Source organism: Scleropages formosus, chromosome 2, assembly GCF_900964775.1.
Source record: "Scleropages formosus chromosome 2, fSclFor1.1, whole genome shotgun sequence".
In the NCBI taxonomy this organism is placed as follows: Eukaryota; Metazoa; Chordata; class Actinopteri; order Osteoglossiformes; family Osteoglossidae; genus Scleropages; species Scleropages formosus.
The window spans coordinates 37044969-37067290 of record NC_041807.1 but is presented as its reverse complement, the minus strand read 5'-3'; the positions used below and the strand labels follow the sequence as shown (position 1 = coordinate 37067290).

The window sequence follows — 22322 nt, the reverse complement described above, 5'->3', positions numbered from 1 at the left end:
TGGTGTAAACAAAATCCCAGAGCCTCTCTATTTACAGTCCAAATTTCCCCTCATCGACAGACTGCGAACCTTGTGTTAAAATACCTGCTTATTAATGCAAGACGGAGTGTGAAAAATGAAAATAAAATGTCATCAGGAGAGCAGCGTCCTGGGCGAACGGGGAATTACGCCGCCAGTCATGTGTCCTCTGCCGAAACTGGCCCACATATTAATTCTCAAATCCCACCAAACTGCCATCAACTGCCCAAGTCAGGGTAATATCATCATAAACTTGTATCCATAATATGAAACCAAACATTCAGCATGTAGCCAGAAGAAACCTATAAAGTGGTAGCAGTAGCAATAATAATAATAATAATAATGATAATAATAATAATCTTCCTAGGACGTAGATCCTATGGAGTCCGAGTGGAATGTGACGTATCCCGATGAAGGTGATCTTATAAAACTATTTGTGCTTCCTTTGCTCTCCATTGTGGTCTGGATTTTTGTCCCCCCCCAGCTGCCAGTGCCCCCCAGGCCTGTCCTGAGCGTGTGGGAGGAACCCTCCCCAGTCCGCACGGTGGCCTCTGCCGCTTGTTTCCCGTCCCACGAGTCTTGGCGGTGGAACCTGCCCTGGCCCGGGCCGCCCTCGGACCCTTGGCCTCGCTCGGGGAGGCGGTGAAAGGCCTGCGGTTCGCGCTCGAAGTCGGTGAGGGGGAAGCGGGGCAGCGGGAGGGCGCGCTGCTCGCAGGCGTCGGGACCCGGGGAGGCGGCCGAGGCGCGCCGGGGCGTCCGTACGGGGCTGGGCACAGGCGTCTCGTCGATATAGTTGATCACCTCGTCCCGGCTGAAGCACTTAAGGTCCTCCTCGGAGGGGGCGTGCCGGGGTGGGCGCGGGAGCGAGCGTGTGCTGTCGCCGGAGCGGCGCCTCTTGCGGCGCGGGAGGCTCTCCTCGTGGTAGGATGCCAAGCTGCTCCTGCGCCTCTCGCGCCGAGGAGAGCCGCCGTGCAGGATCCTCGTCACGTCCTCGGTGGAGCCCCAGCGCTGCAGGTAGGACGGGATCGGGCCCGTGGTCCACATGTCGGTTTCGTCGTGGGAGTATCTTCTTGTAGGGGGCACCTGCCGTGACACACAGAGGAGGAGAGTGAGGCCGGCCGGCACCCGTCTCCATGACAACGCACACATCTCCATCTCAACGTCTGGGGAACATGCTTCTTCAGCTCCGACTTTAGCTCCACGGCTCTCGCTGCTCGTTGTTCCTTGATTACAGTTTAAGGAAAGGAAACGAGCACGTGGTCCAAGTAACAATCTAAACAGGCCCTTAGATTAAAAGTAAACAAGTCTTGCTGTCTTTGTCAGCCATGCTCATGCTTCTGGAAGGTGATAACTACGTGGATACCGAGCCAGTCCGATTCGGGTAAACGGAGTACAAACAATGTGTGTATGGTGTAAGACAAGTTCATACTCACATTCCACACTGGCCTGAGGTCTATGTAAGAGACACACACTGTAAGTGTTCAGAAAGAGGACTCTGCTGTGCCATCCAAAGCATACATCACTATGAAGGGCTATGAAGTGGTCAGGTTCCTGCTCAGGACAGGAGATACAGTAGCTGCGGGTGTGAGCTGTGACCAGCAGGTGGCAGTAGAGTGCCAGTGTGAAACAATGCAGGGTGATGGTGGACTGGACTCTCCCACCCCAATGGGGACAGGGTGGGTGGAAATGGGCTTAATACGGCATGAGCGCCATGAGAATCACGCCTTACAGGTGGAGGGCGATATAGAGCACCTGCCAACCACCGCTGCTTAGACAATACATCGCTTTGTTACAGGGCTCCTTCTTCTCAGCGCACCAAAGCGATGATTTCTGAAACACTGCTTACTGGGGTGATGGGATGCAGTGACAGAGTGAATACTCACCTTTTTCATTTATAAAAGTTTAATGTTTTAAATGCTGAGTGATTCTGTTCTCTTTTTTCATTTATCTATAACTGCTTTCTCTGTCCAGGGTGGTGTAGAGCCTATCCTGGAAGCATGAGAAGCACTATGGATGGGACACCAGTGCATTACAGGGCAATTTAGAGTCCCCTGTTCACCCAAAATACACTTTTTTTGGACTGTGGGAGGAAACCAGAGCACCCAGCAGATTTTGAGAGCTTGCAGACCCCACAAAGGCTGAGCTGGATTTGAACCCAGTTCCCAGGTGACATCCCAGACACTTAAAGGCACCACTGCTACCCACTGTGCCACCCACAGCCACAGTTGGTCAATGAATACAATGAAGAGACAGAAAGTGAGATGATGACTTTCCCCCAATGATGCAAACAGATTTATTGTAATTCCTCACTGGATTACAGTGGAATCCACCAAAGTCTCCAGAGCAAACCAAGGTGGCCGGTGAGAGATGACCAATGGAGAGGTGGACACAGGTTGTGAAATGACAGTTACTGTATAATCCCCTGTTTCTGGCCATGGGTTCGATTTTAGTTTTGCCATCAAAACTAAAACCCCTTGACAGCAGTGCATGTGATATTCTCATAGTCATATTCTGGTACTCATAGGCACTCCTACTCCAAAATGTGCACAAAGAGGGGTAAATGACACCAGAATTACACTGGCTCACATGATGCTATTTAAACTGTCCTAACGCGAAAACACGTGACTGATGGAGAAGATGAAGACAAGTTTTTAGGAACTGAATAGAAATTCTGGAGTTACTGCGTTATTATAACTATTCTGGAAATTCTAGAATTATTACATAATTCCATATTCCGCCAGCTATTCACTCAAGCGCTACGTGACGGACTCTAAGCTCTCAGACATACAGCATTTGCAGGTCCTTCATCGCTATGGTTAGGTGATGCACTGCAAAACACTGCTGCACCATTAAAGACAGCCTTTCCAGTGGTTATTAAAAAATTAGCAGTTCACTGGAGGTTTTTTTTTTTTTTTGGAATAACATGCTCTCTGTATCTCTGTAGCAGTGAGAAACAGTTGCTGGAATCATGCGAGGGCGGCAACCGAATTCCAAAGACCATTAGGGTTTGTGGTTAGAAGGGTTTGGGGTTACAGTTAGGGTTAAGGTTAGAAGGTTAGGGTTAGGGGTTAGCATTAGGGTTACGGTTTATGGTTATGGTTAGAGTTAACAGGCTTAGAGGTTAGCACTTTGGATAGAGTTAGAAGGGGTTAAGGTTAGGGTTAGTTTTGGAAGGTTTTAGGGTTATGGTTAGAGTTGGAAGGGTTAGTATTAGGATTAGAAGGGGTTAGGGTTTAGGTTTCAGGTTAGAAGAGTTTAGGGTTCGGGTTAGGGTAAGAAGGGTTAGGGTTAAGGGTTAGCATCTGAATTAGGATTAGAAGGTTAGGGTTTAGGGTTAGCATTAGGGTTAGGGTTAGAGTTTGAAGGATTAGGGTTAAGGATTAGCATTAGAATTAAGGTTAGGGTTAGAAGGGTTACGGTTAGAAGGGTTAGGGTTAGAAGGATTTGGGTTACGGTTAGAAGGATTAGGGTTAGAAGGATTAGGGTTAGAAGGGTTAGGATTAAGGTTAGGGTTAGAAGGATTAGGGTTAGAAGGATTAGGGCTAGAAGGGTTAGGATTAGGTTTAGGGTTAGAAGGATAAGGGTTAGGGTTAGAAGATGAGCATTTCACAGCTCCACTGGCCAGTTTTAATACTTACTTCAATATAATATATATTACCAAAATATATTCCCCTAAGAGGCTTCTTTCGGTTTCCGAGAGACTTTTCCGGACATTATGGAAGAATTTCCAGCCTAATCGATAACAGTAAATCATGGCACGTCTTTCCAAATACGGTCTCATTCTAGGGTAACTATGAAAAATCGCACTGTTTATCAGAGGAATCGGACACATTCCAAAGCATTTTTCCCCCATGTACAGTATGCTTTTCAGGACACACATACAGTACGAATCCTGTTGCCGGTCACATTTCACTCAGACGTTTCTCAGACAGAACATGCTTTGGACTTGTCTCCACACAACACTGCGTTTGGATGTTTTCAAGCTTCGGAGGGCAAAACTACCACATTTTCAAGCATTTCATCAGAACGTGGATCACAGCACGTTGTACGATTCACATAAGGCTCACTTTTACATGCACATTGTTGCCTAGAAATGAAATAAAAGGAACAAACTGAAATAATCAAAAAGGCAGTTGAATAATTGAAAAAGGATCAATGGAAATATACCTGCAGATACTGCATTTTATCTTCCTGTGGTTCGTTCATTGTGTAACCCTGAGGGACCCCTCTCTCTAAGGCGGAGAACTCGTACTTGGCCATACGGTCTACTGCCATGATATCAGCAGTGGCGCTATAGTCATACGTTCTGTCATATATTAAGTCCGGATGAATGCCTCCATCCTGGCTGTTTTCTGCAAACGCAGAAAGCAAACGTATCAGGATTTAGAGCATAAAAATAATAAGAATAAATAGAAATGAAGAAACGTGCTCATATAAACAGACGAGACAGACAAACGTATAGATAAGAGAAACAGTTTAGGTTTACTGCCTTGGGTTCTGCGCTGTTACTGCATGGAATAAGTCCCTCTCAAAACAAAGAGGTCGAGATGTTTCAACAAACTGACTGACCGTGACTTTGGACGTCTTCTGTAGTGGAAAAAAAAGGCACCGAGTGTTTCTGCTGAAAGGTTTTCAGGTGAAGAGTTGGATTTCTGGGCAAAAAATACTATAAAGCCCAAAAAAGCCAAACAGAATAAATGAAGTAAAATAAAACAATAAAATAAAATAGGAAATAAAATGAAACTTAATAAAATAAAATAAAACAAAATGAAATAATTTGGAGTCATAGCATTTGTTTGCCATTTCCTGTTAACCAGTAAATCACATCTCTGGAATTTAATTTCAGACATACTGGTTATGGTGTAAAATGCCGATCTTGAGGTAAATGAGGCCCAGTTGACAGCTGGCAATGAAATTATCCGTTGCACAGGCAGCCGGGCGTGCGGAACGATGTCAAGAAAAAGAAAACAAAAACAACCCGAATACACATAACTGCTCTGTAATATACTAGAGAAGACGCAGAGAGCTGGAAACATTCAGATGAAATCAGAAACTATGTGTTTTCGCATTTTCCCCCCGAGCCGCAAATTTCCCAAACTGAAAATCTCTAAAAAAATTCAGGGTGGATTTGGGGGGTGGCGGGTGCGGAGTGGGAGGGGGTGCGGCTGCAAAAAGTCCTAAACATTAATCGATAACCACACTATGGATTCTGGAAATTTTGTGTTCGGCGAATGTTTTCATTTTTGGTCAGTATCAGATTGTGTGTGTCACATTAAATAATAAAGCTGCATATTTTTAAGAAAATTTGTTACATTTTAATTTCAATTAAAAAAATTAATAGGCAATTGCAAAAAAAACAGAACTGATCATGTTTTTAACAATAAAAAGGGGATGCGTCCCACCCAATAATAATAACAATAATAATAATAACAATAATAATAATATTTATTATTATTATTATTATTATTATTATTGGCTAGGGCTCATAGTTCATTCTAGTGCAGTTTTATGGGCAGTTTCCATATTTTATTGCAGTATTTACAGCCATTGTGGTCTTTACACCAAGCTCTGGACTAACTAATGTGACCAGGTATGATTTAGCTGTGTCATTAATCTCATTAAAACAACGGATCAGACAGACATTATCTTACTGGCTTTAGACTCACAGAACAATCATTACACATAAACATTAACAACAGACACTTTCAGTCAAAAAACAAGATGACAGCAGTTATTAAATATCGAGAGAAGCACAAGTACGTGCGTCGGAGACTGAATGGCTGGAATATGTGGTACTTCTTATAGTCCTTCATTGCTAATGGTATTAAATATTGTGATTTAGGTGGTGTCTCTGCATAAAATTGAATTACAGCTGTTTTTCCTCCTTTTGAGGAAGAGAGAGAAAAAAAATCTGAAATAATTTTTTAATGTCACAGCCCTTCCGGAGGACGGACATCCCAGCCATTCTTTTCAACCCATCTTGCTCCGCCCCCTACATGCCCCGCCCCCTTGGCTCATTTACCTTCATCTGCATCATCGTTGGACATGATGGCTACGCACTTCTCCCACACGGCCTTGGCATCGGCGCGGTACCGGTCGCAGGCCCACAAGAAGACGGGCAGCAGGGCCGACTGGGCGATGGAGCACCAGAGCACGCAGAGCGCCATCCAGCTGTAGGAGCGGTCATAGCGCAGGCTGGCAAAGCTCACCACCTGGGAGCGAGAGGAGCACACACCTTCTCTGCATCACCGCGGTGTCCGAACCTTCCGCACGACCCTGTTTCAGCGCCAGAGGGGCTGAGAAATACGGCGTCTTTGTTACAGCAGCAAAGAGGCTTTGTGGAGCCGAGCGCAGCGCCCCCTGCAGAGCGCTGTTGGGTTTACACGTTTCATTGACATCCCGTCTTTGACAGGCGCCCCCCAGGTCAAGTCTCGCATCGTCATCGAGGTGGAAAGCAGCACTTATCTTTGTGAGTTTAACAGGATGCTCAAAATGTGTGCGATACATATTTGTCCTGCAGCTGTGGAAATCAATTATCCAGCTGTATAAATGGGTAATTAACTGTAAAAGTATTGTAAGATTGCAAGTTGCTTTGGAGAAAAGCATCAGCTAAATGAATGAACGAAGGGCTACATTTGGCTTATTTATGTTTATTCATTTAGCTGATGCTTTTCTCCAAAAGGGCTTGTAGTCTTAAGCTGCTTTCACAATTACATACCCATTTATGCAGCTGGGTAATATTTTTTACACAAGCAATGCAGGTACTTTTTTTAAAGGTATTACAGCCAGAGGCAAGATTCAAACCTGCAACCTTCAGGTTCAAAGGGAGCAGCTCTAACCACTACGTTACCAGCTGACCTCTATGTTTTATTACATGTATTTGATATGTGATATTTTACCAGCCCTTGCATATGGGTAGGATTTAAACCTGTACACTACACTGCCCCGAAGTTACCTATCCATTTACACTACTAACGCAGAGTAAGTACTGGAGCAGAAACTAAGAATCAAACCCATAACCTTTGGAGCTAAATGCAGCAGCTTTACTTGTGATGCTACCAACTGCACTGTGTCACCGTTGCTCTCTGACCTTTGACCGTCCTGCATTCTAGCCTGACCGGAACCCACCTGACGGACCAAAAATTCTATAACTGTACGCCGTTCGACGGTTGAACCGAGTAAAACCCTCTGATCTCAATGCGTGTCCAAACTATCAAGCTATGAAAACATCAATTTAAAAATCTGTACGGCAAGCTAGTGCAAATACGGAGCCAGTGTTCCGTATTTCCCACAAAAGGGTGTTCATAAACGGGAAGACGGAATATAATTTAATTTTTCATGCATTTAAATAGCTCATTATGCCACATAAAAGATGCAGCGAATGGGGTATTGCATGGTACCTCCATGGAAACTTCAATTCTGGTCACAAAGATATGAGCCCAGCAGACAGGCGAGCTTCTGGTGTAAAATCATTTCACATGGGACCTACATCTGGTTCTGGGTCTGCATGGAAATTACGAGGATTCCACTGGGAATTGCTGAAGAACTGCGATCAAGCCGATGGAAACTTCCGGAAAGGCGCTCAGTCACTCCCCGCCGACTCAAAGGCGGGTATTAGCTGAGCTGGGGAACGAGGGAGGGTGAGGAACGGAGGAGGGGATAAGGAAAGCTTTTCAGTGTGAGCTTTGGCACAGCCCATCCGTTGAGGGTGGACTTCATCCGCCGAACATCTGGCTCCGCAGCGCAGAGGTATCGAAAGGAGACTTTGATGAGCTCAGGACACAAAAGAAGCGGCGGCCCACGTTCTGAGGGGGAACATCCATGTATGGAATCATAGCCTCGCTTTCCGGATCAATGCCAATTTACCGCATTACCGCTGGTGTACCACAGCAAAGTCAGCATGATAACACTGCTACACAGGGTAGTGTTGTTGTTCGAATCCCTTCTCTTCTGTAATAACCTTGATCAAAGTGCTTCCCCTCAACTGATAGAGTAAAAGTGACCCTGCTATTCAAATGGGTACTGCTAAACAGCTGTGGTAGCTATAAATAGTATAATACCTTAAGGTGGTAAATGAATAAATGTGTACTAGAGTGGCCCTAAGTAAGAACCACAGATTTACAGTATACAGCAGTACATCAAGCCTTGACTTCAGAGCTTAGAACACTGTATATTTATTTACTTATGTGACACTTCTCTCCGAAACTACTTACAGTGTTTGGTTTGTATACTGTGTTATTATAATAAAATTATTTATCTATTCATACAGCTGGGTACTTTTTACACTCTACAGTGGCAGAGGGATTCAAACCCAAGCCCATTCACTGCAAGGTGACGCCTCTAACCATGATGTCACCTGCTGCCGCTGTAACAGTAGGTCAGTAAATCACAGCAAGGTCAGATTATCACAGGGTCTGAGTGACCGTTTAACCTCAATATTAATTTCATGAAGAAAATTTAGTTAAAATATTACCCTTTTGGACAAATCGAACAAGCTGCGAACCGAGGCTTAAACCCATTACGCTTAGTGTTTAACCGGTCTGAAACTCTCTCGTTTCTTTATCAGCCTCCCCCACTCCTGCTGCATCTATTACTGACTCTACTGTCGCATTTTTAATTTAATTCTGGGAAGAAGATGAATGAGATAATTATGAATTATTGCAAAGTAAGCCATGATTAAAGTGCTTTCAATCAAGACTTAAATTAGGTGTGTAAATCATTAAACAAAAAAAATATGATAGCTGTTAGCGTGATAGTTAATGCTGCTGTCTTACAACCCAATGGTTGCAGGTTCAAGCACCTCCTCTGCTTGTAACACCCTTAATAACCAGCTGTATGAATGTAAGTTGCTTTAGAGGAATCCTGTGTTCTGCTGCATTCATGTGGAGGTAATATTGAAATAAATGTGATATTAATTCATATATCACATAATAATGTTAAAATATTGAAATGAATACAGAAATTCATCATGTAAATTCAAAGATGTTGTTCTTGGAACCATAACAAGGGTGGGTTGCGTCGCCTCTGATGATCACAATGTACCTCCTGAGTACTCGTCTACAACTCCCTCGAGTGCTGTTGCTGTTTTTATTCCTGCAGGTGCCTGAGAAGGTATTGCACTCGTGCTTGGAGGTGAGGGCTCAGGTGATGCGAAGGATGGAGGGTGGAGAGTGGTTCGAGGTGTGGCTGGGCTGCCTGGTACCCCTGAAAAGACGCTCCTGTTCCCATCAACCAAATTGGGACGCTGAGTCAGCACGAAGGGCATATTTGAACCCGACCAGCTGCGATCGAAAAAGACTCGGCCCATTATTCACGTGATTCATTGCGTGCGGGGCGTCTGCGAGCAAAGGCGCGGGTGCGAGCGCCGACCCGACACCCTTTGTACAGACGGGCTGAATGGATCGAATGATTAAACGCAAGTTAAAGGCTGGGCACCCCTGTCACGTCGATGTGGCAGCGGGATTAAAAGGGACTCCCCTGGTTATGGCTTGGGGGACGATGGGGTGGGGGTGCCAATCCCTGTCCTCTGACCGCTGGGGAAACTCTTTCTCATCACACACAGGATGCCACACACACCCTCAGAGGCTGAACCACTTCTCAGCCTCACTACAGCACTTGATTCCTTAACAGAGTATTATACCCATACCAAAGTGTTCCAGGGGTATTTTATTATTCTTGTTATTATTTATTAATTCCTGTGACACCATTCGGTAAAGCAGCTCTCAATGTTAGATTTGTACACTAAGCCAGTTACAATTATTTGCCCATTTATAGAGCTGGGTAATTTTTACTTGATAGGTCCAGGGTAAATACCTTGCTCACGACAAGCAGGAGGTGGGATTCGAACCTTCGACCTGCTCTAATCATTATGCCACCTGCTGTCCCCTTGTTAGACTGTAAATTGAACGCTCTGCGTGCTCTTCTGAAGGTTATCTCAAGAATTTATGAAATGGGGCTCCGGCCACCCTGTCGATTTGCAGTAAAAGGTAACGCTAACTCTAATTCTTATTTATTTATTTATTAATTTGTGTTCTTTCTGCTGCTGATCCACCTCCTGGGGTAACTTTACATCCTGTATGGATCCTTTGTCTCACTTTGCCCTCCATAACTAGAGGTCTACGCCAAAAATGCTGAGCTCAACAGTTATCTTATAGCCAAAGGCCCCGGGTTTGAATCCCAATCTCTCTATAATACCCTCGATCAAGGTACTTACCTTGAACTGATACAGTAAAATTACCAATCTGTATAAATGAATAAATCAGGGTAAGTAGCTCAGTGGACAAACCTAACCTTGTAAAACATCTTGGAGAAAAGTCTGAGATAAATGAAGAATAAAAAATAATTAAAATTTCATGGGCTTGTTTCCACTGGACACAATGTGAACAATATGAATATGAAGATCAGAGGTTGCTGTTCACACGTTTGACGCTCCAAGAGTCTTTTTATTTCTTTTTTATTATCTAAAAGTGCTTGTCCAGTGTAGTATGGTCTGGTGCTTGTCCTGGATGCAAAGGGTGTGAGGACCCACCAGTCCATCACAGAGCTGTCACACACACTCATTTTCTTACTCGTACACACAGTATGAGCAATTTAGTCACCAATTGATTTAACGCGTTCCTTTCGACTGTGGGAGGAAACCAGAGCACCCGCAGGAAAAAACACACAAACATGGGAAGAACGAAAATTCCACACATGCTGAACTGGATTGAAGCCCACATCCAGTCCCACAGCCCAAGTGCTTTGAGGCACCAGTGCTACCTGCTGTTCCACAGCACTTCCCACCCCTTTTTTCCAAAGCAGTATTTCATTATCTGGTGCTTTAGTTGGTTTCAGCTGTTGATGAGCTGTTGGTGACTAACTGGTTGTTGCTCGATGGTTTCAGTTGGCGATGAGCTGCTGAACGAAGGAAGGGGGGAGGAGGGAGACATACCAGAATGGGGAACCCGGTGAGGAAGTCGTAGATGAAGACAATGCCGCTGATCAGGTACGTGATCTGCAGGGAGGTCTTGATGGGCTCAGAGCCGTCGATGGAGGAGCGCCTCTTGCCCTGCGCGTCCTCCACCACGATGGTGGGCACGTTGAACTTGTTTTTGTCTGCGCGTTGCCCCGTCTGCAGAGAGAAGGTCTGGAAAAGGGCGATGGTGATGCACACCACGCCCATGGCCACACTGCCGCTGATGAGCAGCAGGAAGCAGACGCCGAAGCCCAGGCCGATCTCCGTCACGATGAAGCGACAGTCGTGGGCGTAGAAGCGCTCGGTGGTGTCGTGCCAACCCACAGCAGGAAGCGTGGAGAGGATGAAGGACACCATCCAGATGCCCATCACCGTGTGTACAGCCTGCTTCTTGGTGTTGCTCAGCCTGGCCAGACAAAGGACAGAGGAAACACATCTGATGATCCACTACAGGTCATCCTCGAGTTACAACGCGCGAGTTACAAACACTCAGACTTACAACAGCCTCCCCATTAACCTCATTACATAATTTTAGGGTTCCATTGTTTGGTCGTCACATCTAATAATGACCGCTCTCTCTACTGAATGATCAAATCGTCTGTTTTTATTTGGGTCTCCGTCAGTTTTTGGGTGTCCATCAACCATTGTGTTTTGTTTACAAAGCTCTTCGCTTGTGATTCCCTCCAAGATGCTGTTTGCTTAAAATAGCCAGCGAACGAAAGAGTGCCTGTTCCGTGGTTCTGACAAGAAGAAGCAAAAGACAATATATCCAGAACTGAAAGCAAAAACAATGGTGCAGCACAACAATCTAATTTTACTGGGCTGCACCTATATTGGGGGTGCGGCAGCACAGCGGGTTTGGCTGGGTCCTGCTCTCCCGTGGGCTTGGGGTTTGAGTCCCACTTGGGATGCCTTGTGACAGATTGGCGTCCCCTCCTGGGTGTGACTCCTCCCCCTCCAGCCCCTTGCCCTGTTTTGCTGGGTTAGGCTCCAGTCTGCCACAACCCTGCTCAGGACAAGCAGTTTCAGTGTGTGCGTGCGTGCACATTTATATTAGTACTATTTTATTACAAGAAAAATGTATGAAATTACATAGCAAAGTCCTATTAGACAATACAGCTTTGATGCATGTTAACTGTTTATATATCCTTCTATTATAATATAATATAATATGATATAAGGGGGGTGCGGTGGCGCAGTGGGTTGGACCGCAGTCCTGCTCTCCGGTGGGTCTGGGGTTCGAGTCCCGCTTGGGGTGCCTTGCGACAGACTGGCGTCCTGTCCTGGGTGTGTCCCCTCCCCCTCTGGCCTTACGCCCTGTGTTGCCGGGTAGGCTCCGGTTCCCCGTGACCCTGTATGGGACAAGCAGTTCTGAAAATGTGTGTGTGTGTATAATATGATATAATGTAATATTTTTTCTTTCATTTTTCTTTTATTTTATTTTATTTTTATAGAGCGCTCTTCTCACGCAGTGACACAGAGCACTTTAACACAGGCATAAAGCAAGAAAAATTGATACAAACAAAGAAGACAGTCAACTAATGGCTACCATAATGAAGAACTTATTATAGAGCTGTAAGTATACCTACTGGCCACCGGGGAAAGGAACAAAAACTCCCAACTGAAGGAGAGGGGGGCGTGGTGGTGCATTGGGGTGGACCAGGTCCTGCTCTCTGGTGGATCTGGGGTTCGAGTCCTGCTTGGGTTACCTTGTGATGGACTAACGTCCTGTCCTGGGTGTGTCCCCTCCCCTTCCAGCTTTTCGCCCTGTGTTGCTGGGTTAGGCTCTGACTCCCCACGACCCTGTATGGGACAAGCAGTTTCCAGTGGTGTGTGTCTGTGTATGTATAATATAAGGAGGATTTTTGGCTTATGACCGGCCCATTGGAACAGAGCCCTGTTGTAAGCTGGGGACGACCCGTATATCACCTACAAGATGCTCCTCTCTTTGCACACCGAGATCCCAGTGCCAAAAACTTGTTCATACAGTGTCAGTTGATGGTGATTAACTTTTTTTTTATTAAATAAGGGGAAAAAAATTAAAGTGTGTTATTTATTCACTTAGGTGCTCTTCATCTAAAATTAGATTTTGGCTGAAGACTTGAAAACATCAGTGTCAAAATTTTCCAATAACAGTAAACATGTAAGTAAGCAGTATAAACATTTTCACAGCCAAATGTCTACACCAAATTTGGTTTGAACTGTTGGTCCCAACGCAACCCTGATAAAAACACTTTCAGCTTCTATGAAAATCATAAACACATTAACTTTAATGAGCGTACGGATATTCTGGCACCAAAACTGCTCCCGGAATAACGCTGCACGGATCAGTGACGCATGTCGTACATCAGCGTTAGTTACTGTAAACACAAAGATCATTTTAAACCAATGAAAGATTATTTGGTTCACTTGTTTTTCTTTCAAAATATTACCAATGCTTACATTATTAATTGGCCTTTTATGGCAAAAGTATGCCTGCATTAATGTGGTCTCAGCATAAGCATAATTTTCGAGATATACAGAGATGAGCAATGAATTTTCAGACACATTATTGTCCAATTTAATTCCTTATGTCTTCTGCATTTATGTCTCTCACACACACACACACAGTCTGAAGCTGCTCGTCCCCTTCAGGGTCATGGCGAACCACAGCCTAACCCGGCAACGCAGGGCACAAGGCTAGTGGGGGAGGGGACACACCCAGGACGGGACGCCTGTCCATCACAAGGCACCCCAAGCAGGATTCGAACCCCAGACCTGCCAGAGAGCAGAACCTGGCCAAACCTGCTGCGCCCCCGCGACCCTGTGAACCCGCACCCATCATGTCACGCGACTATTTTTATTTCAAATTCTACGTGTAGCTGTGCAAACATAACCCGCATTTACCTGCCATACCAATAGGTGGCAGTAAAGTGCATGCTGTGCGTGACCACCTCCTTTCAACACACTTCCACAGTGTTGGTCTGGTGTTGGTCATCAAGGTCATGAACTTTACACAAGTTTATTGGATGGATCAATCAACATTCAGCACTGAACAGGAGATTGTGGAGACTAGGTATTAATATTATCAGTAATTTTGTAATTTTAGTTTAATTTTGTAAACATAATGTTTATTTTAGCTTATTTCTGCAAGTATTTAAATGTTATTTATTATTGCCATATCTGAGATTTTTATGGAATTTAACCAGTGAATACATCATATTGTAAAGCTTTTACTGATTGTGACTTAGGGGGTAAAAATGACTTTGGAATTATGAACAAACTGAGTTATGAACAGACTTCCAGTCCATTTGTGCTCATAGTCTGGAGAACATATGTACTCTATATGGCAACTGAGAAATTCTATTCCTTATTATTCCTTGTTTTTTCTTATGCTTTTTTCAGGATTGACTTGGTAATGTTTGTGCTCTTTCTGTCACGCGAAATCCCTTGTGTTGCGATGAGTTATGCACACGTGCACACACACATATGTGTTTCCACTAATGCCGCCACTGATCTGTCTGAACCCATCCGAGAGGGGAACCCAGGGGAACATCCTGCCCGTTCTTGCACGAAAGGTCAGCCGAGCAAAATGAGGCACCGCGTTTTACACTCAACCCCCATCCCAACCCGTCCAGCCCCCCATCCTCCTCCACTTGAAGATATATTTCAACTCATTCTAGAGCTTTGAAAAATAAGCAGAAGGTGTGATCCGCATAATCCTTCCTGTGAGCCCTCTGTGGTACGAGCCATCACTGTCACTTGCATGAAGCTCCGCCCCCCATCACCCTTATAATGGGGACAGAAGTAGGTCTCCACTTGGTTGCCCTCCCCGAACTTCCCTTGGGGGTGGGGCTCATGTTTGAGGGGGGTAATGTATGAGAAATGTACTTCATCAAGCTGCTTCAATTCATTACCAAAATGAATCTCAGTGCTGGTCAGGGCAGATAATAGAGCATTTGTTCTCATCCACATTCCATAAATTTTGGTCCCTTGTGCTCCCGATAGGTAGGAGGTTTTAGGCATGAAATGAATTTCCGTCATCATCTGCGAAGCACGTTTTGACAATATATCCAATATAAATCTTATTTGTCAAGATATTCGGGAGCAGATGTGGAAATTAATGTGTTTTGACGGCATCTGCGGTAATTTAGGGACAAGGTTATGAAGAACAAGGGACGGGGACCCAAGAAGAACCAAAGTGAGACAAACAGGCTGCCAAGGTCCTGCAAAGATGGAGTGTAAAATGAACCGTTCCGGTGCGTCGCAGATCGCGGCGCCTCGCGGCTGTGTGTCGCAGCATGTTGCGGTGTGACAGCGTATTGCTGCGTCATACTGTGATGCAATGTATTGTGTTTCAATGTTTTACATTTTGTTGCTGTGGGTTTCAACATCTTTCAGTTTGCTACTGTGTGTTTCAATATGTTGCTGTGCGTTTAGCACGCGCACACACCATCTGAAACCACTTGTCCTGAGCGGGGTCGCAGCAAGCCAGAGCCTAACTCGGCAACACAGGGCACAAGGCCGGAGGGGGAGGGGACGCACCCAGAACGGGACGCCAGTCCATCACAAGGCATCCCAAGCAGATCTCGAACCCCAGACCCGCTGGAGAGCGGGCGCCGGCCAAACCCGCTGCGCCACTGTGCCCTCTCTCTATGTGTTTCAATATGTTGCATTGTGTTACTGTGTATTGCTTGGTGCTTCATTGTGTCACAGCATGTTGCAGTGTATTTCATTACGTTGCATGATGTTGCTATGTGTTTTACTGTTAAAGAATATTGCTGTGTCTTTCTCTATGTTGCATTGTGTTACTCTGCATTACATTGTGTCACAGCAAGAATGGCTGATCTCTCAGCAGAGCAAACATCCCTAGCTGAATTTCAACTTCAGCCCAAGGAAATAAGGCTTACACACACTGTACAAGTTTTGGATAACACCTTTATCAAGGGTACAAGAGCAGGAGGCGAGATTCAAACATGCATCCTTCGATGGAAGGCGGCGGCTCTAACCACTACGCCACCTGCTGCCATGAGACATTTCACTCTCAGTAAAGAAATATTAAATAGATAGATGTCGAGCGGGGAAAGGATCAGGTGGTTGAAGCTCCGTTCCCAGGCAGAGGCTGGGTGTTGCCGCGGGTCACGCTTGGAATGTGACCTGTGTCACAGTGGCGCTATGAATCACAGCAAAGAGCAGTGAGTGTACATCCGCCAAAATGCCAGTGTCAGCTGGGCGACACTTTCCCTTGAAGGTCATACTGTCATCGCAGCAAAACGAAGGGCTCAGAAGAGCAATCCGCACCACGACGAGCGCCTCTGAACGCCCAAGCCGCCGTCTATGGGAAAGCGAGCCTATTGGTTAAGATTCCTTGCCACTTAGGATTTGTCACAGCGTGTATGTGAGCTAACAATGTCCCTGCTGCTCCACTTTCACATCAAATGTCTCATAAATTCTTCCATGAGCTGGCGTTACAGCAGATCCCAATCTAGGGCTCTTATGTATAAAAGACACATCACACTCGAGATATGAAATCTGCGCCGTATGATTTTTTTTTTTTTTTTTTTTTGCGATACGAATACAACGGAAACCTACTAAGGGAAAAAAATGAAGCGGTTATTTTTCCGATTTCTAGGAAGTTGTCCGAGCCCCTCCCCCGAACATGGGGTGTTATTTAAAAACGTGGAACGTCCTCTACATGGTGCGTTCGGGCCCAACGTTGTAGAATGTTCGGCTTTGGAGAAACACTTGCAAAATGTATGTCCTCTGCAGAGGACGAAAAAGAACGGTCGTGGAGGCGGCAAACTTGCAAACAGCCAGTTCCTTTGATACAACAGGCGAAAATCCAGAGCTCTTAGCATGGAACCTAAGAGGATCGCTACGCCATTCATGCTAATGAAGCAACGATCCGTGCAAATCTGGCTCAAGCGTCGTGATCGATAGCGGGGCTCCCGATGGCCGAAACATCTCTGGTAGAGTCAACGCCGAGATGCTAGTAGATTTGCAACTGGAGGTGTTTGCTGTAGTTTCGGAGCTACGTTCTGCCTTGTTGGCTACTTTCCCACCGGGCAGCCAGAGAGCTGCTGGGAAACCTCATTGGAAGCCCACTTATCGATCTTCTTGAAAACCTAATGTGAGTACCAAAAGACTTGTCACGCCCCGTGGGTCCTCGTCGCCGCGGAAACATCCCAGGCTGCGGTTCGAGGTGCGTCAGATATTTACCGACGCCGCTCTCTCCCGCAGGCCGCATGGGAGCGCCGATAAAGGAGCGGTCTGAACATCAGGGAATGCTAGTGATTTCTGGAAAGAGGCGTCGACGAACTGTGGGGCGCCGTGCTGGACGCGGTGCGGGTTTTATGGGAATAGAAGCTTCCGGAACTGAATTCTTCCCAGTGGATTGTAGGGTTTCCAGTAAGCCTTAAGCCGATTAGCTCTAACAATAACAGCAACAACTGGCACATACAAGAGGAACATCTGTGCCTTTAATGACTCCTCAGGACAACAATATCGAAAGGCATTTATTGAGGCTTTACACCTGTCGAGGTTCCACCAACAACTTCATTAGCAGAAGCGAGACCAAGGAAAAATGTCTCCTTAATACAAAAAAATGGAAGATTATGAAAATGTTACTCAATCTGTCTTTTGTTGAGGTATAGCAATCATTTTTAGGGCTTTTATCAAAAGCATATTTGGTGAAAGTGTTCAGCTCATTTTACATTACATTTACATGTATCTATTTAGCAGACGCTTTTCTCCAAAGCAACTTCTAATTAACTCTATGTAGTGTTATCAGCCCACACACCTTATTCACCAAGGGGACTTAAACTGCTAGATACATTACTTACAATGGGTCACTCATCCATACATCAGCAGAACACACTCTCTCTGTCACTCACACAGTATGGGTGAACCTGAACAGCATGTCTTTGGAGTGTGGGAGGAAACCAGAGCACCCGGAGGAAACCCATGCTTTTTTAAATTTTGAAATGGACAGCATTTGAATATTGGAATGGAAATTTTGTTTCGGTATCCATGTGTGCGTTGCAGGGTCACGGTGGTCTGGAGCCTATCCCAGGAAGGAAAGGATGTTCAAGGATTTTTTACAGTCCTCTCCAGTTTTCATCTTTTTATACAATTACTGGAAGTGGAACTATTAATTCCACTCAGCCGTTCAATGTACAGAAAACCTGGGCCGATTTAAACATTCACTTGGGATATTATTATCATCAATATTATAAACATAGCTTAAGATGCTGTATTTTCTCAAGGCGAATCATTTGTTCAGAAGGGTATTTTAGAGGACCAGTCTAGTGTAAATACCTTGAACAGGGGTGCTAGAGCAGGCGGTGGGATTTCACCCAAACAATTTCAGACAACAGCTCTAACCACCATGCCACCTGCTGGCAGGGGTATGGGACTGTACGCTACTTATATACAATATTTATTTCCCGGTCTGCACTGTGCTCATTAATGTGAAGACATCAGAACCGGACACATTGTTCAATAAATGGTCCAATTAACATGTAGGGTTTATGTATATTTTTGAACAAACGCCAACATTCTACTGTCCTTTTCAATGCCTGCGCACAGTGTCAGGACAACATCCGCATCCTCCTACACTCACAAATCACTCACAATTCATGATTTTTTTTATTACCCCAGCTACTGAACGCTTCATTAAATAGCGCTGTAAGCAGCAGGACCCCCCGCCCCGGCTGATTTTGCATTTCAGCATGTGCTATGCAGTGAGGTCAGAGGTCACTATGTTATAGAACGGAAAGGGCTTATTGTCATAATAATAAAAAACGCCATACAACGTGCTACTATCACCTTTACAGCTAATTTAAAACAGATCGGTTATGCTTTTCTTGACTGACCTATGGAAATTCTATTATTATGATCCATGTACCTGACACTTCTGGACTTATAATATTAGGGTTGTTTATTAAGTGGCTTACTGTGATTTTTTTTCATTTATACAGCAGGGAAATTTTTACTGTATCAATTCAGAGCAAGAACCTCGGGGAAGGAATTTCAAATTAGGACCTTCAACTGCAGTACAACGCCTCTAACCACTACGCCACCTGCTGGTAGTGTTTAAAGCTGCTGCCTCCGCAGATTTAAATCCAGCTTTCAGCTACAGCACCTTTGAGCAAGGTGCTTACCCTCAATTGCTTCAGTAAAATTACCCAGCTGTATAAATTGATAAACAATAGTAAGTTGCTTTGGAGAAAAGGTTAAATGAATGAAAGTAAATGTATAGTAAAGGACCCATATGTGCAACTACATTATACTGCAGTTTCTTGCAAAGGCCTAAACGCTTTTAAAACCAGTAGCAGTAAAAGTACCAAACACTTTTAATTGCTCCGGAGAGAAGTGAATTTCTCACAAGGGACGGACGCATGAACATCCACAGCGAGGTTTGCGTATCAGGACACTGGGCTCCAAGCTACGGCATAATTATGTGGTGATGGGTGTGAAACTGCTCACCATCCTGTTAATTTACACTGTTATTTGCACTTCATCCACAGGGGTTTTGCTGCAGCAGACGTGCGGGTCACTGTGTGCATGAACATCGGCCGAACGGGAAGCGCAAAAGGTAAAAACGTGCGCTGCTCCATTTTCCGTGAGCTGAATGCGTCGGCTTATTTCGGCATCAGCGCGGCATATCGACCTGAGAAGGGCGCTCTAGTGTGATCCTGCCTGCCTGTCCAAAGTCCTGCTGGAGAAGCTTGTGCTCAGGTGAGAACGGAGATTACAGAAGAACAGACGGACCAGGGCTATGACCCCATGTCCTCCGTTATAGCTGAGCAGCGCGGCGAGGGCGTGCGATCTGAAGCGCTCACACACACGCGCACGCGCGCGCAGATTATGCCGCTGACTGCAAGGTCACCGCGCTTGGAAGTGGTCGAATCAGTGATTTTACCAGTCCCACAACAAGAACTGACAGTGTTACTCATCAGGCCTAGTTTCCCACAATGCCTTGCCTGGCCCCATCCGCTCCAGCGCCGTTGAGGCTTGAAGGGGAGGAGAGGTTCGCTCATTGCTCCGTACCAGTGGGGCTCTTCTCAAGTGCTTTGTACGCTGTTTCAGTAGTGATAGTAACTTTTGCAGTACTACACGTACTGCTACTAGTAAATTGCTGTAATGCTATTAATACCTGTATTAGTCGTAATAATAGTATTAGTAGTAGTAGTATTAGATGTGGTATCCGATGTAAGGCTCGTACTGTAGCACCAGCCGTAATAGGAGTAGTAACAGTGGTAATTATAGTGGTACTGTAATACTAGTGATGTTAGTTGTAGTAATAATAGTAGGAATACTATAAGCAGATGGTGTAGTGCTATTAGTAACTACTAATATTAATAATAGAAACAATATTTATAGCAGTGAAAGTACATGGAGGTAGTAGTAATGTTAAAAGTAGAAACAGTTGTAATTATAGTATTACTATAGTAGTAGCAGTAATAAAAGTGATGCTCGTAGAAGCAGGAGTAGCTTTATTAGTTTTCCCGAGGTATTAGTAACGATAGTAGTAGTAATAATAACAGCACCAGTAATAGTGGAAGCTACAGCAACAGTAAGTATAGTGATAGAGGTAGAAGTACATAGTAGCAGTCGTGGCAGAAGATGTAATAATACTATTAATAGCTGTATTAACTGTAATAATAGGACTAATAGTTGCAGTAGTGGAAGAATATAGCTATAGTAGTGTTAGAAGTGGTAACAGTAATAATAATAGTGGTACGGTAGTAGTGGAGTCACAGGAGTAGCGATACTAGTAGAAGCAAGAGCAGCAGTGGCTGTATTAGTTGTAATAACAGTATTAATAGAAGTACTAATAGTAGTATTAGAAGTAGTAACAGAGGTAATTATAGTAGTTATAGTAGCACTGTAATAGTACAACTGTATTTTATTAATACTGCATTATCACTGTAGTAGTTGTAACAGCACTAGTAGTAATTGTTTCAAGTTGAAGGGATACTATTAATAGCTGTATTAGTTATACAATAATAGTAATAATAGTAATAATAGTAGTAGTAGTGTTAGAAGTAGTAGTAATAACATTAGTAGCAATGGCGTTAGTAGCGCAGTAGTAGCAGCAGTCATGAGAGCCACAGAAGGTGGAGTCACTGTACCAGCGACTGTCCCAGTGGCACCAGGTGCAGCTGTGGTTGTAGCCCAGGGTTGGACACCTACCTGTAGTTGACCGGCCAGCGCACCATCCACATGCGGTGGTAGGACAGGGAGGTGACGGAGAAGCACGTGACCAGGGTCAGGGTGTAGAAGGTGGAGACGAAGACCTTGCAGAGCCCCTCGTTCCACTCGTAGGCCGAGTGGCGGCGCCGCAGCTGGATGATGGAGTACATGGCCACGGGTACGGCCATGTTGAGGATGTGGGTGGCGGCCAGAGTGCAGAGCAGGAACTCCAGGGGCTTCCACTTCTTCTGCTTGGCGCTCACACTCAGGATGGCCCAGGCGTTGGCCAGGACCGACACCACGGAGCACACCAGCCAGGCCAGCGCGCTGTCCTCCACCGCCTCATCCTTCATGGCGGGGGGCGTGGCCTCTGCCGTGGCGGCGAGGGCGGGTAGGCGGTGCCGAGGGGAGGCAGAGCGGCGGGTAGGCGGAGGCTGAGGCAGCGAGCCAGCGCGGGCATCCTACTGGGCCGGACGGGGATTCTCCAGGGGCCGGCAGGGCGAGGCTTGGGGCATGGTGGCCTAAGCGGGGGGGTGGGGCCAGGCAGTGTCCCCAGGCCAGCGTAGTACTGCAGGCATAGAGGGAGTATGGAGGACACCAATCAGTGTGAGGTGAAACCCTTAACCGCTACCCTACTGTGAAGACAACGTATCGAAGGAGATTTTTAATTCCTAAAGAAAACAGTAGTTTGGCTATCAAATCAGAGTACTGTCCATCCATCCATTCATCTGTCTGTCTGTCCACCCATCCATCCATCCATCCATCCATCCAGCTGCCTGTCTGTCCATATGTCTGTCCGTCCGTCCATCCATCCATCCATCCGTCTGTCTGTCCATCCATCCATCCATCCATCCATCCATCCATCCATCCAGCTGTCCATCTGTCCATCTGTCCGTCCGTCTGTCCATCCATCCATCCATCCATCCATCCATCCATCCGTCCATCCATCCATCCATCCATCCATCCATCCATCCAGCTGTCCATCTGTCCATCTGTCTGTCCGTCTGTCCACCCATCCATCCATCCATCCATCTATCCATCCATCCATCCATCCATCCAGCTGTCCGTCTGTCCATCTGTTTGTCCATCCATCCATCCATCCATCCATCCATCCAGCTGTCCGTCTGTCCATCTGTCTGTTCATCCATCCATCCATCCATCCATCCATCCATCC

The 22322-nt window shown here is 45.5% G+C and overlaps 1 protein-coding gene across 1 annotated transcript; it reads right to left on the bottom strand.

Moving 5' to 3' along the window:
- Positions 1 to 381: 381 nt before the first annotated feature.
- Positions 382 to 21501, bottom strand: LOC108924881 (probable G-protein coupled receptor 153). Its single transcript, XM_029247030.1, has 5 exons — positions 21149 to 21501; positions 10949 to 11378; positions 6041 to 6230; positions 4186 to 4370; positions 382 to 1101 (listed from the first exon to the last, which is right to left on the bottom strand). Exons 1-5 carry the CDS (start codon positions 21499 to 21501, stop codon positions 382 to 384), a joined length of 1878 nt encoding a protein of 625 aa, XP_029102863.1.
- Positions 21502 to 22322: the final 821 nt, after the last annotated feature.